Source organism: Scaptodrosophila lebanonensis, unplaced genomic scaffold (genome assembly GCF_003285725.1).
Source record: "Scaptodrosophila lebanonensis strain 11010-0011.00,11010-0021.00 unplaced genomic scaffold, SlebRS2 tig00000096-arrow-pilon, whole genome shotgun sequence".
NCBI lineage: Eukaryota > Metazoa > Arthropoda > Insecta > Diptera > Drosophilidae > Scaptodrosophila > Scaptodrosophila lebanonensis.
The window spans coordinates 2,062,183-2,079,018 of record NW_022060567.1 but is presented as its reverse complement, the minus strand read 5'-3'; the positions used below and the strand labels follow the sequence as shown (position 1 = coordinate 2,079,018).

At 38.4% G+C, this 16,836-nt stretch overlaps 1 protein-coding gene across 1 annotated transcript; it reads left to right on the top strand.

Annotated features, from left to right (window-relative positions):
- Positions 1-3,129: 3,129 nt before the first annotated feature.
- LOC115627683 lies at positions 3,130-16,270 on the top strand. The gene is made up of 6 exons (XM_030523426.1): positions 3,130-3,187; positions 8,944-9,063; positions 9,107-9,187; positions 14,824-15,200; positions 15,269-15,403; positions 15,466-16,270. Exons 1-6 carry the CDS (start codon positions 3,130-3,132, stop codon positions 15,892-15,894), a joined length of 1,200 nt encoding a protein of 399 aa, XP_030379286.1. The 3' UTR covers positions 15,895-16,270.
- Positions 16,271-16,836: the final 566 nt, after the last annotated feature.

The window sequence follows — 16,836 nt, the reverse complement described above, 5'->3', positions numbered from 1 at the left end:
CGGCCAAGCGGAGTATCCGGTTAAGAGGATATATACAATTTATTTTTTTTTGTTGTTGCTTATTTTAATTGTTTTCTATTGAGGCGATTAAAATAAATTGACTTTATTCAATATAAAAAATACGTTAGGGTTTTGTAAATACTTACACACAACAATCACTTGTAAAAATGAAGATCCAAATTCATTCAATTTTACGTTTATATACATATATATACATAAACCCACAACTATATTTTGAACCTTGTTGTAAATTTTTTCCTTAAAAATCAATTTTTGAGTAATGTGCGCCATTCAGAAGTGCAGTCATAGTAGAAGAAAACAAATACATATTAAAATAATTGTTATGTTTTCTTTTTGGAAGTGGGTTGAGGGTATTTCATTGTTGGACTTGCTCGACTGTAGCGCCTTCTCTAGTTTCCATGACGCTTTACACACCTGCGGACTTGCTCTACATATTTAAGATAAGATATTTAATTAAACAACAACAACAAAATTAGGAAATACCAACAAACAGTTCGACGTACTATTGTTAGAAGCTACATATACTTGTACAAGTATGTATAATACAACAAAGACGACTTCTTTATCGCTTTTTATTGATTGAGGAACCATTGAGGGAGTGTCAGCGCTACAGTCACTCTTATGGGCATTTCCAATCTGACGTGACGTGACATCCGTACGACGACATATTAAATAAATAAATGAAAAAGCAAATTTTTCAAAAAGTTTTTTATTTGCTTAGTAGTTTATCAACACAATGCTCGTATGTAGTAACAAAAATGATCTCAAAGTTTCAAAGATATGAGTCAAAAAATCCCTGTCGTTACGTGACAAAAAATGGAAGCGGGTGTTGACTTGGATTGCAAAACTCTGCGAATTAGGAGAGACTTTTTGCTTGATTTTTCAGCAGGATTTAACATAATAATAGAAGTTTATAACCCAAGTTATGCAATTCAAAAATCCATTCTCGTCGTTTTTTTGTTTTGACCTTTTGTCGGACATGACGTGACAAAAATTTACTTTGGAAAATATACAGTTCTCATTTTTCATTGTAAGAGAACGATTATTGGAACAAAACAAGAAATTAGAATATGATGCATGGAGAGTATTAGAATATTAAATACACAACTTCTAGTCGAAAATGCTTGTATATGGAAGTCTTCGCGGCTAGATGCAAAATAAATCTGGTGTATCCTAGGTTTATTCGGCAACACCTTCCACTACTCAGTTAAAAAGTAGAAAATTTGTCCACTTGCTCTGAAGCAATGTATGTTAAACGAATCCCAAATATGTTCATTCGAGCACATTTATGAAACGAAAAAGCATCTTCTAGAATCATTCTTTTGGTGTTTTTTTTGGGTGGCCAAATTTTCCCATCGACCGCACCTTTGCCATGAGAAGTTTAATAAAAATAATGCCAATCGAAAACGTTGCAACAAAAATCAGAAGGAAAATCAGAAAAACTTTTTGCAATGAATTTATACTTGTATGTTATTCAAATAATTTTACCTTCATTTGAAGTTTCCATCGGCATAGGCCGCACTTAAGAGTACCTTGAAAATAAACAAAATACCACACACGGAAACTATTTATAGTCTAACGTGCAAATAAAAATAACTATTTGCTTGATAACCAAGGTTTTTAATCAAATTGGGTGGTTAAAACCCATTTTCACGCACTTGCGATCATCAGCGTAGAGATAATGAGAATAAATGGCATTTTTCTAACGTGACGAAACAAATCCAAAATTTACCCTTAATTGATATTTGTTTGATTCTTTGAATTTATTGAACAACTTCATTTTAAGGTTTGCTGTTGTTGTTGCAAGAATTTTGCAAAAGGAGCTCAGTTGCACATTAACTCTTAGATATATAATGGGGGGAACAAAATGCTCTTAGAATATACAAGTACAACGTGAACTTAAACTTTTTAGACCTATATTTCGCAATCGCTACTAAATAGAGCTATGAACTCTTTAATGTAATTAAATTTTAACATTTCTCTTTAATTCTGCAACTTAACTTTTAATTTTTCGGTCTTGGTGGCCTTTTCTGTGGAAATGCCCGTAAACGCATTAATATAAAGAGTTTGATTTATTTTTTTTTTCTACAGTTAATTTTCCAATTATTCATACAGCCAATTTTCCTATTACCCTCTCAGAAATTCAAACAAAAGTGTTTGAATACTGTTGTACAGCGGTTTCTACTATAATCTTTCCCTCTGCATTTTATCGTTTCAGTTGTAGAGTTGACCTTCCGACCCGTCCAGGAATACTGCCTATCTGAAAAGGTGAGTGTGCCAGATTTCCAAATGGAATCCACGCTATTACATAAATATATAAATAGTTATTATTACGAAATTGATGTGGCTACAAGCGACCCACGCGCATTTAATTGTTTCCACGGGGCGTATGAGTAATGAGTCGTCCACTATAGCTCCAAATTGGCTGCAAAAAGAATTGCTGTTGAGACTGCACCCTCCTAAGTGATATTTCAGTTTCTTACAAATCTTCGTATGTGTCATTGGCAGGAAACTTTTCACACCTCAGAGGTGGTTTTTTTTCTTACGCCCAATTTTCTCCCATTTTACTGTGGTTTAGCGACTACTTGCGCGAACGCTTACCGGTAAAAGTTTCCGATTGCCAAAAAAAAAAGTACAACAGTACAACAATGAGCCGCGTAATGGTCGCTCCGTGTCGGAAACTGAAGCAAATGTTCCAAAAATAAAAGCTGCCTTCATCGCCGGTTTATCTATGCGGCTTCAATCGCGTCGGCAAGTGTTTGTTTGCTTGCTGTATGACTGACTGACTGACTGGCTGATTGACTGTGTGACTGACTGTCTAACTGCCTGACTGTCGGTCTGATTGCTTTTGCAACGTCATAGCTAATTCGTGTACTCAAAGCCCATTCATAATTTCATATCTAAACAAATGAGTGTGCCAGTTCGAAACGATGTTGCTTTGGCACTCTGCCTGCTCGCCTGCTCGCCTGCCGATCTCTTGGTAGCAGCACTAACTGGCATCGCTGATGGGCTCGCACGTCGATCGTGTGCATCCGTTAACAGAAACCAGACTTCTAAAAACAAAAACAAATATTGACGCGGCCACATCTGCTCGACCGACTACTGCGAATGAGCGTGCCCGGTGATTTACCCGCTGAGCCCGAAGCTAAAGATATCGCAGTTAACAGTAAGTAGCTAGCCAGCCAGCCCGCCAGCCAGCCAGCCAACCAGCCAGCTTGTCTGTGGTCAGTTAGACAGGTTGGCCAGCAACAATAACAACCATTTCGACACACGGCTAGCTTGCGCGGCGACGACCGCTCAGTCGTACAAGTACAATGTGTAATGAACTTTGTTTCTAGGGTATTTCCAGGTGATCGCGTAAATCGCACACAGTTCTTGTTGGCACTTGATTTGATTTGTTATCTCATCTCATCTCGTCTCATCTCATCTCTCGCCCCAAGCTTATTTTTTAAGTAAACATACTTAGTTTGGCAAATCTTGATGACGCTCTTAACTTTCCTTTTGTTGTTGTTCTCATTACTGTGTGTTTGTGTCCGGGCCGGCTAAGGATTTGCAAAAGCCACCAACTATATTCTACCTTTCCATTAAAGCAGTTATTGCAAGGGCATTGTGGAGAATTGGGATATATTCTGAACTAAGTTCATGTTCTTCTAATAGCTAAAGGTATTATCAAACAACATTTGTGAGCGTTCAAGAATATTAATATTGAATGCAAAAATATAAATATTTATCCATTAATAATAACAAAAGATACATGGAGTTTTCATAAAAACAATGAAAATAGCAACGCAATTAAATTAGAAAAATATATATGCTAAGGAGCTAAGAAGTTCTCTTTTTCTGTATAAGTAATCAGATGTGTTAGTATTAATATTATGTTATAATATTTGTCAAATAAATAAATATCCTGCACTGTTCATTTCAAAACAAACGACTCCTCATTAGAACTATATCCGTTTTTAGTTTCCTCGTACGTTTATTTTAGTTTCAACACTGTGGCAGGAAGAGAAATAAAGTAACAGGGAGAAAAGATTCAACAAAAATTCTAGATCGAATATGTGTCGTACGTATGTATGTTTTTTGGAAACTCAGTACCATTGTAAATGGGTCTTGACTACAAATCATTATGACTATATAATGATTATATTTGTACTTATCTATGAAAGATGTCCTTAATGATGTCCTTAATAGCAATTAAAGCAATTATATGTAAATCCATCGCCAAGCACAAAATGTGCTTAAATCGATCATTTAATTTGTACTTAATACAACTATTTTCACTCTCACACAATTGTTAACACTGTGCGTACATGGTTTAATATGCTAATCATACACGGATCTGGCAAAGTCGGTCTTGATATATCTGAGTCTATTAAGGCCAGAGCATGAGTGATACTGCTGCATACAAAAGGGCAAAAGAACAGAAGATCATCATGATTTGGATTCGTATCATCCATTCTTATCTGTATCTACGGCATGTGCCTAACCATTCAGAAAGATTGCGATTGACTAAAGTAAATGAATCAAAAGAATTGGACTTTTTAGTCTGCAGTTCTCAATAAGCTAGGATGAGGTGATGCTGGCATACTTTAAGTTCGAAAAGTTATGGAAGCTTCCCGAAGCTGTACTTTCCATAAATTCAGCAAACATGTTTTTTATGGACGAGGGAACCCAATATAAAGTAAAGAGTCATGATTAGACGCCAATAATTGTTCTTAATATCGATCCAGGGGAGCTGGTAACTCAAATCCAAATCAACCAAATCGAAATTTCCCCAAAATGCTTTGTTGTGGCTGGCAATTAGCGAACGTGGCGTCAAAGTCTGCTTAGCGAGCAATGCAAAGGTTTATGTATCATAAAGACTTCATTCTTTCTATTCAACAAATTTGTTGATAGGAATCATAAAAATGTTAATAGGGTTTTTACCAGATTTGTCGCCTGAGCACTGTGCCTTAGCAACACCATCTACGATGGATACCTACATATATGTGTTCAAGTGGAAGAACCCCCCGAACTTATACTTGTAGGAAAAGAGTTGGACTACTTTCAAATTGTCGCACAGTCACAGATTCTTGGCATTACTCACTTATATTACCCGGCCTATCCGTTGCGAATGGTTAAATGAGTTCTCAATGGCATTGTTCTCCATCATGATAGAAGTATGAATGAAATATGTATGCGTCGGAAATTTACGAAGAATCCATGAGTAGAGAACGTGTGTACTAATGTACTAATATACATATGTCCGCTATTTGTACACCAGGTTGTAAAATGATAAGTCGAAAGAAACGTCAATGGGTAGTGAGGCTTCATTCATAAATAGAGGCATGCACATACTATACATACTATTATAGTATGTATGAACAATTAGAAGTACGTATTATGTATTATTATGGCAATGTACATACGATGTCGTCATCGACAAACACTAAAGTCTAGGCGCCTGTAACGGATGTGACTTCGGTCTTGTCCCTGTCCCTGTCTCCGTCCCAGCCCCAGGCCCAGTCCCAGTCCCTGTCTCTGTGTCTGGCCAACGCTGACGCTGGTGCCTATGCCAACACGAGTGCCAACGTCATCATGTTGTGTGCACTGAGTGTGGTGCTCATCATTTCTAAAAAAAGTATATAGACAGCAGCAGGGCTGGGTCCCAGTTCCAGTCCCAGTCCAAGTCGCTTCGTCCCATCCAGGCGCTGACATTGCAAATTAAAGGCATTTCGTACATACGAGTATGTATAGTATATCTATGTAAGTATTGCGCTGTGCGATATAATAATAGCCACAGCACTTAACTAGTATAGATATAGATATAGTATAGGTATAGGTATTGGTTGTTGTCGTCGTCACCGCCGTCTCCATCGTCGTCGTCACTTGTTGTTATATTTTCGCACCTAATGTGCGAAAATTAGCAAAGCGAACGCTTTGCCATGACAGCCGCATTGATTTGTTGACGCTGTCATTGTTTTTGTATCCCCTGCTGGTTCAGATTGGGGTTGGACATGGGGTTGGGGGGCTCGGATTGACACGCGCTTGGATGGTCGGCATTATGTGAAGACGTTGCCAGGCTAACATCTTATCAGTTTCTATCAGCCTTATTCCATAATTAGCCGGCATTCAATGTTCGGCCGATTTGATAGCCCAGTTATTATTTAATTTGAATACGAGGCAAGCCCGAAACATAAATAAACTCCTACCTGCCCCTCAGCTTTTTGCAGCTTGGCTTTTATAAAGAGCATGGAATGCCAGAGAATGCTTCAAAAAGCCACCATAATTTGTTCACAGTTCACATCTTTAATGTGGAAAAACAGATTGGAAAATGTTTAATACAAGTAAACTGCCATGACCCACTCAAAGTTTAATGTTGTTTGTACATGTTTGTGTAAAAATTATTCTTCAAATAGCATTCCTTTATATTCTAAGCAAAGCAGAAAAATGGTTTCATTTTTCATTCGAAGAAAAAACAACATTATAACAACACCACGGAGTTCTTTAATTGATTACCATCTCACGCATGTTTCAAATGGCGGTTCTTTTATGTTATATTTAAGAATTAAAAATATATCACATACAAGTATTAGCTTCACCCGCATAGAATCCACATATCGCAAGGCAGTATTTACGTATATGACTTACACATAACAGAATAAATACAAAAACAAATTGTTCAAATGTTAAAGTTACGCTACGCACATGTGCTAGTCTTGACTAAAAGTAACTGCCCACAAAATATATTTTGAAATGGGAATGAATAAATACGTATGTATTGGATAAAACAAGATTCGCATTGATAGATTATCGTTGAAACCTTAAAAGGCTCACTCGTAAATGAAGTTAATCAGTTAAGTAGTTTGCTGTCAAACTATTTTGTTTATTACAGTAAGCCTAATATGACAAAAGAAGTTATTAGAGTAATCCTGATAGGACTTTCATTCCAAATATGCTGAGGTATTTTTATGGAGGACTTAATTTGCTGTATAATTTTCTTATATTTGTGAAGATTAGCTCTTAATTTCTTGTAAAGGTTCTGTCTTTTTATATATTTTAAATATATAAGCTTTTAAGTGGCGGAAAGTAGTTTTTAATTGCTTAAAAAATGCAATTGAAGCTACTTATTCATGGAAATATTAGCATGTCTTGTCAGCTCTTTAACTCATTTCCAGATAAATTTATATGGCAACTATCCAGTAGCATAATACTTTGCTAAGATATTGAAAGCATATACATACATTTATACATATAAATATTCTTATATTTTTTATACTTGTATTCTTCTATATACTTTATATGAGTTTGATAACCAGAGTAAGTTTTAGATTATTTGGTTGACTAAGCATGCAACAAATACGTTTCACATCTTTGTTTGGTGTTTCTAATTCAGTATGAAGGCTGGGAATATTGAATGATCGATCAGGCGTGATTCTATTTTTGTAGATCGGAAAAGTTCTCAGAATAGGCGTAGCTCTAAATCACTTTCAGAGTTCTTTTGAACACATGTATAGCGTTATAAGTTGAAAGGAAAAAGGAAAAAGTTTAACACTGAAAGCACTTAATCGGGGAATATTGTTGATCGGGTGGCTTCATCTTGTTTCAATCAACACACTATACGATCATGAAATTTCCCTTTAAGAACACGTACGTTCATGCACGGCGGAATTTGTTTATAGCATGGCTCAGCATTGATGTAAAAAGTTATGCATCTTCAATCGAATAATAAGCTTAAAATACATATAGCATACGCCATGGCCAGTCCGATGCGAATGATCGATCGAACAAATTGTTCATTATGATGAACCACTAAGAAAAATTAAAAATATGTTATAATGCTAAACGGATCATTGCTTTGAAAAATATTAATTTATGCATATATGGCCTAAATTTTTCCAACTTCCCTTTTTCAACAACAAAATACATAAACCATAAACAGCGCATGGTATTTTTATGAGATATTTTAAGTTAGTTTTAGGTAGCGCGATTTCCATTTTTTATTGTGGTTCGTGCAGGTTTTTTCGCATTTTTGTGAGTCAATATTAAACTGTGTTGTTTGTTTTTGCTGGTACTTTGGGTACAGGGTATACAAATTATTTCTACAATTTGAAAATCGCTAAACACCAAGTTGTAGCTCTACTTAATTATATACGGAGGAACTTATTAACACAAATTTTTTTTTTTAGATTTTTCATAGCTAGTATTTCAAGCCCCAAGAATAGTTTAAGAAATACCGTGCCTGCAGTTTATTTTGTATGCAGTCAAGTCTAAAGATATTCCGACGAAAAATGTAGAATTTTCACAATAACATTGGAACCCGTTTTCTATCCTTTGGAATTCGACTTATATCTAAAAGACAACTTGAATCAAAAACTCTGATAACTCTGGCCCGAAGCAACATTTAAAAAAAAAGTTATTTTGCGGGATATTTTGTAATCTTTGTATGCAAGTTAAAAATCGTTGGAGCTCGTTTTCCCTCTTTTGTAGTTCCAGTTTTCCAAGCCCGCTTCTTGTTCAGCTCACCTACACTGTAAAAGAAAGCGCTAAGAGTTCGTCAGTCAGGAAAATGTATTTGATATATTTGTATACTGCAAGTATATGAATAAACCTCAAGAGCTGGATGTGCAACTCATACATATAAACACGCGTATTTACATACAAGTATATCCATGCGTGTATTCGTATGCATATGCATTGTTTCATAAGTACGCGTGTGTACGGTGCGGTTCGTTCCGGTCTGGTCCGTTAGAGTGGGCCATGACAATGCGGCGTATGAGTAACGTCAATAAAATGTTGCTGTCTGGGCCGCTCTTAACGCACTCCATGAGCTGAAAATTTGAACGAGCACCTGTTGGTTCTGCAACTGCAACTCGACTGGAACTTCTACCGTCCACTCTTATACGCAACACCGCGTTGCCTGTGTCTTTGTCTCTCTTTAAGAGCTGCAGGTACTGGTGCTGGTGTTGGTGCTGGTGCTGGTGCCGGTGCAGGTGACGGTTTCGGTGCCGGTATTGTTTGCATATCTGCTCTCTGTGATGGCGATGGCCAGTTTGGGCAGAGGTTCATTGTTTTTTGCAATTGTTTTCTTTTGTTTGGCTTTCAGTTTTCATTTGCGGCACATCAGGCTCGCACACACTCTCGCGTTTTGTGTTGCTGATCGGAAATGCCTACGCAGCTACGCAATGTGCGCGAAAATCAGCAAAGAAACAAACGTAAAAACAAGAAAGAAACAACAGCGAAAACAAAATCAACAATTCGATTTCGAGTACTCGTACATACGGCTACATGCAAATGTGCCCAAAAAATTTGCAACAGTGCGGCGCGTATCTCAAAAACATAAATCTGTCGACAAGTTTCTGAGCCGGATACATGTCTCAATAAATTTCACATTTCATTTATGAGTATATAGAACTTTTCCGCCTAAAACCATTATCAGCAATATCCACATCTCCGTTTCCGACATTGCTAATGCTATCGCAGTGGCCTCAAAAATGGCAACGAATGGTGCGTGCCCCTTAGTTCGGGCTCTTCTACTAACATTCTGCAGTACGGTTGAAAATAATTCACAGGGCGTTTCATTTTAAAGGTCTTCCTATTAATGTCTACACATTTAAGAACGGTTTTTTAGTAATCGAGTTTTAACAAATGACTGCCTTCAAGTTGAGTTGGGCTTTTTAAAAAGGATGCCATTTCAATTGTACTATCTCGTTTAAAACTTCTATAATTAGAGTACAATACAATCTAAGCTTTTAACCCAAATACATTATTCGAACTGGAAACAGAACTTCATTCATTGAATTTGAATTCTGAATTGATTTCGTTCTTTTACACTATAGTCTAATATACTAACATTCAACTCTTATTACAATGTTTTGAAAAAATTAATTACCATTTGATTTGTTCTAAGGGAGCGTCTTAACGTTCATACTCGACACTAATTAGTGCTATTTAAGGAAATTTCGAAATGCACTCAATAATACAAAATCTTGAGAAGACACTCTACTTTAAAGGAAATCGTCACTAAAATTAAAGTAAAGGCGACTTACGCTTTCCTTAAGATATGAGAACTCTCTTAATGGACATCCCTCTTAGACGGACACTTTTTCTACAATTTTCGTTAAACGCACACTGCCCTTGGGTGGAGAAAATTTGGCCGACTGTGAGTGTCCGGCCAAGGGAGTTTTGACTGTACTTGTTCTTCATTCAAAAGCGGTCTAGTTTAAATCGCGATTTTAATTGTAATTTGTTTTTTTTTTCACAAAATCTTCCGCTGATTCTGAATAATAAACTATTAGTCCCATAGTTATCTTGTCAAGAATTAAAAGTAGTTATTGCATTGGCCAACATGCCGATGGGTAAAGCCAGAATGAGAATTGCAAAAACGCAAAGTGAACTTTAGTATTAGAGAATGGGGGACTGCAGGAGAAAAGAAGAGCTGGAGAGGAAACGAAAACAATGCAAAGTGCAATGTGACATCCGTTTTGGCGGCACGCGCATAAATTTAATTTGCCGGCCAAGCAGGAAGAAAATAATTATGAATAGCAGGCAAAGCATAACAAGTAAAAGCCATAGCACTACTGCAGCAGCAACAACAGCAATAACAACAACAACACCAACTACAACAACAACTACATTAACAGCTGATAATGTATGGCTGTGCTGTGCAACAAGTTGGGCACCGGCCAACGCATTGCCCATTTGTGGAATTTACGCGCACTTTGAAAAAGTTGCAGGCAAAATTCCCAAGGTCGCTTCCCTAGCACTTTACCCCCGCACCCCCAATGGGGTTGCGGCAATCTTACAAGTATATGAGGCAATTATGTTTTCAATGACTCACAATCTGTTAGCACATCGAGTACACATAGCCCAGATCACGTTCTAATGCCCATGCCAGACATTGTATTGGTCACGCATCCAGTTGTAACGCAATGCAGGCAGTGTGCCACAGAAATGTGGCAGCATCATCTACTGATTGGAATGCCCCTCACAAATAGTGATTCGATGAGCAAAAACAATGACTTACTACAAACAACAAATACAACAAAAATGTCGGCCAATTTTAAAAATTGTATTCATCAGTCTTCAGACATTGAGAAATGGATACTGTTGAAATGAGTGTAAAGTCCAATTAATAGTACTGACAATATGGGAAAAGAAAATTGCAAAGGGAAATGCTTTTTCGTGCTTTTTCGATTTTGATGCGAAACAAACTATATAGACTTAGGTAGTTGATGCGTGAAAGATATGAACATAAAATGACAATTTAGACTTGGCCCACACAATTTAAGTGCATCGTAGTATAGTACCTATGTACATACGTATATGTACACAAGTATATCCTAATTATGTTTTTTCCGGTACGGAGTTGTAAAATATGAAATTTTTTCACTCAGATTGCTCTGACACATGGGGGGGTTGGGCAGTCCAAATGGAGTCAGGGTCATTGAGACTGCTTCTTCCTCTCTCTACACTTTGCTCTCTCTCTGTCGCTCTCCCTCTCCCGATTTGCGTGTGTGGGTGCATGAGTTTCCCCAACGCGTGCCTGTCCAGCAGCCAAAGAGCGAGGGCCCGCTGCTCACACGCTTCGACTCCGCATCGTTGTCGTCGGCTCTATGCTCGTATTTGTGTGTGTGTGTGTGTGTGTGTGTGCTCGCTCTTTTTTCGTGTGCCATTAGCTTTGGCGGCGCACGCTCTGTACAATTTTTAAAATATATTTTTTGTATGGATATGTGCGTTGATGAGTATGTAGCTGTGTATGTGTGTGTGTGCGTGATTGCGGGCGTGCGCCTTTGCTTACATGCCATTGGTTGGTATTACAAAAGCAACAACAACAAAGCTGCTACATTGTCAATTGTCGTCATCACATTTTCTGCTCATTAGAGCGGTTTTCGTGTGTTGTTCTTGTTGTTTTGCTGCTGTTCTCTTACCTGTTGCTGCCGTTGTGATTGTTTTTGTTGTTGCTGCTGCTGCTGTTGTTGTTGTTGTTTTTGTTGTTTTTGTTGTTATTACTGTTGTTTGGCATTGCCACTGCCTCTTTGCGTAGATGCTTTTAAGCCGAATGATGAGGCTTCGTGAGTTCGCTCTGCGATCGTTCGGTCGGTGAATCGGGCCATACCGTACACCTGTATATATATCCACGCGGCGCACACCTTTTATATAAATAACTAACAGATCTTGAAGCGTTAACTTGTGCCAAACGGAGTTCCGGCTTTCAATATCTAAACGCTTAAAAAGAGAAGAGAAACACAAAACCAAAATTTCGAATAGCCAACAATATCGTTTCCCTCGACAAGTGGCCAAGTCTAGCTTTCTTATATTTTTTTTCAATAAATAAATGCTTTGTGATTAATCACAAACATTTTCCGCGAGTGTTTGTGCGCGACTGTAAATACACAGGAATGCCCAATATATCGATGCTTAGTGTTTGCGGCGCTTTTGCGATGCGTCGTAATACAAAAATTGTTAGCCTGGCCGAAAGTATGAAAGCGCCGCCGCCATTAATTGGCAATGGCTTTGAACATCCTGTGGCTGTTTCCACGTTCAGAGTTATGGCTCTGCCGCTGCAGCATGAGCAGCAGCAACAGCAACAACAACAGCAGCAGCAGCAGCCGGAGCAAGCCATTAAAAACGCTAAATTATTATCACAAAACTGCAGTCGACAACGGCAAGAACAAATTCAACAGCAGATACACCAACAGAGCCAACAGCATAGAAAGCAACCGCAAATCAAAATTAGTTTCATGTGTAAGTGTTCCGATGAGTGTTTGAGCGAAAGCTTAGCTTGGACAGCCAACATGGTGTATACGTAATGCACAGCCTGTGTTGTGAAATTCAATGATAAGCAGACTAAGCTGCTCTCCATGAGGGGTTAAAGAAACCAACCTAAAATTATTTACTCTACAGAAAAACTGAAAGAGTGAATGATCAATATTAAGCCATTTTTAATCTTTTCTTGGTGTTGATTTAAATGAATGCATGAAATTATGAAAATAACAAAATACATTTGCATGCAATTCAAGTGCACAGATTCCGTTAATTGTTACACTTCTTTTTTAAAGGAAAACGATCTTAGACTTTTTCTTTACTGTGCTCTACAAAGAGAACTTTATTTCTTCATAGCTGACGAACTCTAAAATATATTGAGTACGTATTGAGCCCGCACCATGTGCCCTAAAGCCATGTGTTTTTTCACTTTGGTTGTCCACCGAGCAAGACCTTCCGGTATAAGGGCGTCATTTTCAATATCCAATTTGGTTTTAACATCTTTTGGTTTGTTTCTGCAAGCCCTTTCTTTTCTAAATATGATATAGTAATAAAACGTGGCGGGTCTCCACATATTAATTGTGTCCACCAAGAAGAAGCGTCAGCGCGATAGCTCTTAGTCTTTGAACTGTTAGACTGACGAACCGACATCGCGTTGTACGGATTGTATGTAGTCTACAATTGCTTCTTCTGGTCGTCAGCATTTTCGTAAAGATTATTTGAAGTTTTTCCTCAAAAATGTAATGTTGAAGTTTTTAATTTATTTGTTTCTGACAAAGAGCTGTTAAAATGAAAGAATGGAAACAAATATATTAAATTATTAAATTAAATATTTATTCAAATATAAAAAAGAAAAGGAATGAAATATTAAAATAGCCAAGTTTATAAAGCCTATTTTTGTGGTGTTAATAAATCTTAGAAATATATTATATATTGTATAAGGAATCGAAAAATATATAGATATGCCAAAGGTCTAGAGAATATCGATTCTTGACTCTGACCACACTTGAACTTTGGATAACTATCCAAATTACTCTGGCTCTCAAGTTTCTTTCATAAGGGCATTCCCCATATCAGTACTTTGCGGTTGTACTCGTAGCTCTCGCTGATTCACAGATTTCTTAACCACACACGACTCCAGAGCGTGCGATTTATATGTAAGTGCGTCTGGGCGCACGCCACCAAGATTATACAAAACGGTGTGAGTCCCGACGTCACATCGATCACGTCATGTCATACCCATGACGTCATTAATGGTGATTATTTAAATTGCGACAAAAACCGCAAGTTCTGAAGTAGGATTTCATAAATGCGCAGCGTGCTAGGTTTTTTTTTTTGTTTGTTGAGGCCCCCTGAGACCGTTCCAAATAATCTCTGAGTATTTCGGCGTATATCCCTTGTGCTTAAAGCTCTGACATATGTCCAGTTGTTTGTTGGGCGGCAACTAAATATAGCACGCTAATTACACATAGATATTGAGATAAACAAAGGCACCAAATGCCAAATGGCAGCCAATTAGCCACAGCCCGCCCACACAGGCAGCCAATTAAGTCCATTATGTGCGACTGGCTGAATGGCTGGCTCGCTGGCTTGCTGCCTTGCTGCCTTGCTGAATGTTTTTTGCCAGTCTGAATGCCAGTATGGCTGTTTCGACGACAAATGACTGAAGATGGACAACCATTGACAAGTGCCTGAAGTCAGATGCGAACATTGTTGGCATTGCTAGCCAGTTGCCTACATGATCGGTGCATAGTTGGCCACATTGCTAGACTGGGCCTGCCCCAGGCTGGCCACCAGGCAGGTGGTCCACTCAATTGAAATGCAATTGCCATTTAGTTGGCAACACAACAATTGCAACAATTACTGCTCCATGTGGCATAAGTAATGGTTTCTTTTTGAAAAATTAATTTCTCTATTTTTTTTTTTTTTTTTTTTTTGATGGATCGAACATTTGTGCCAGTCCAGAAAGTCTGTATGGGTTGATGGGCCAAATATATTTTATTAAATAATATATTCAATCGATTTTTCACAATGTATTTCAATTTCTTTATCTTACAGCTGCTCTCAACTGCTGGCTCATTGCCACTCTCCTGCTGGCAATAGCAGCGAGCTTACAATCGAGCGCTGCCGCCGCTCCTGCTCCGCGCCGGCTGAGTGGCCGCCACTTAATATTGCCACATCGCCATCACGTGCATCACCGTTCGGCGGAGGACGAGGTGGAGCTGCCTATTGTTGTGTCTGCGATACAAAGAGAGCAACAACAAAAGCAACAAAAGCAACAACAGCACCATTTGAAACAGGAGCACCATCGGTGGTCCAAGCTGTGCAACGACAGCATGGCGAGCGCACACAACGAGGTGCTCGAGAACCTTGAGGTGGCCATAGAGGCATGCAAACTGACAAAATGGCAAATGGAGGCTACCTTCAAGCAATGGGTGAGTAGGAGAGATGCGTCCGAGTTCTCGCAAAGGATCGCGCTAAGCTTCGCTTTACATATACACAGCTATCGAAATATTATCATCTTGACGAGGAGGGCATGGCTGTCGAGTATTTATATCATAACCTAAGCCTCTCCCATCCACTGAGAGAAGACATTGAGCTGAATGACAACGATGTATTGGCCGAGCGCACGAGCACGGTAAGTCGGCAGGCTGCTGAGTGGAGTGGAGAGGTCTAAGCTCTTTTATGCATTCCTTATAGCTGGAGGTTGAAATGCCACGTATTTTGACCACCCTCTCCATTATGTACGATGTGCTGGAGGAGCTCAAGTACAAGGAAAGAAACGACACCAAAATGCTGAAGGACAACGAGACGAACAGCACCATGGCCCTCTTTCAGGAGAAGATACAACACAATCGGGACGTGGCCGAGAAGTTTGGCGTGTGCATACAGCAATATCAGATCAATTATAACAGCTATCATGCGGCCCTGGAGTACGCCGTTATGCTGGAGGCGCTCAAGGTGATGCGCATCCTGAAGACCAAGTACGATCGCCTGCTCAGCATCGAGAAGGAGCGAGCACGCTCAATGGGCGGCGAGCACGAACAGCGAGCCTCTACATCCCGCTTGCACGCCCATGGGCATGGTCATGGTCATGGCCATGGTCATGGACACACTCGCACCCACTAGAGGCCCACGCCGCGCAACTACACAGTAATGTTCAAAATAAAAGGCCAAAAACAAAACGAATTGATATCGCCCTATCATGCTATCACCATGCCAACCAGGCACATTTTTTTGTTTTTTTTTTTGTAGTCATCTAACTTCACATCATACCTATGAATAGTATAGTTTGTACTTGTAGTAATTGTTGTAGCTCTAATTACCTACGCCTACGTATACGCATTATTTCTATCATTACATTTAAATGAATCTTAACTTAGTTGCATGATATACTATTTATTAATATAAATTATTGACATCGAGTTTCACGCATACATATATACATTTATATACACGTATAGTGTATATATATATACATATATATATTTATATCCACAATACTTGTAGCTATTTATTTATTTATATTTGTATTCGTATTTGTATTTGCATTCATAAATATCTCAGCATATTTATATTTATTTGTCACATGCCACACACCACACTACCTACGTACTTACATTATAATTATGAACTATTTTAGTTAGCAATTTCCTGGCTCTCATTGGAATGTTCATCTCAACGAGTGTTTTATTGATAATAAATACAATTATATTGATTGAAACGGCGTTCATTCATCATTGTGCAGTCGTCCAAGATGTGTGTTGCATGTTCCGATTATTCATCTTCAGTTGTTCAGACGAAATACTTGTAGCAACGAATCGTCTTTGATTCCGCAGTTGAGATGTTAATCACGAACGTCGACAAATGCCTTAGAAATCTCAATCATTTCAAAAACGATGTTAACACTGTCGAAATACAATGCACATACACACTAATACGAATACACACACATGCTCGATACACGAGTATGTATGTGTATATTGGGAACAGCCATAAAAAAGCTGAACTCGGAACGGTATGTACACAAACAAGTACGTGAGGTGCCCAGCACTCAAATTGGCAAGCTAA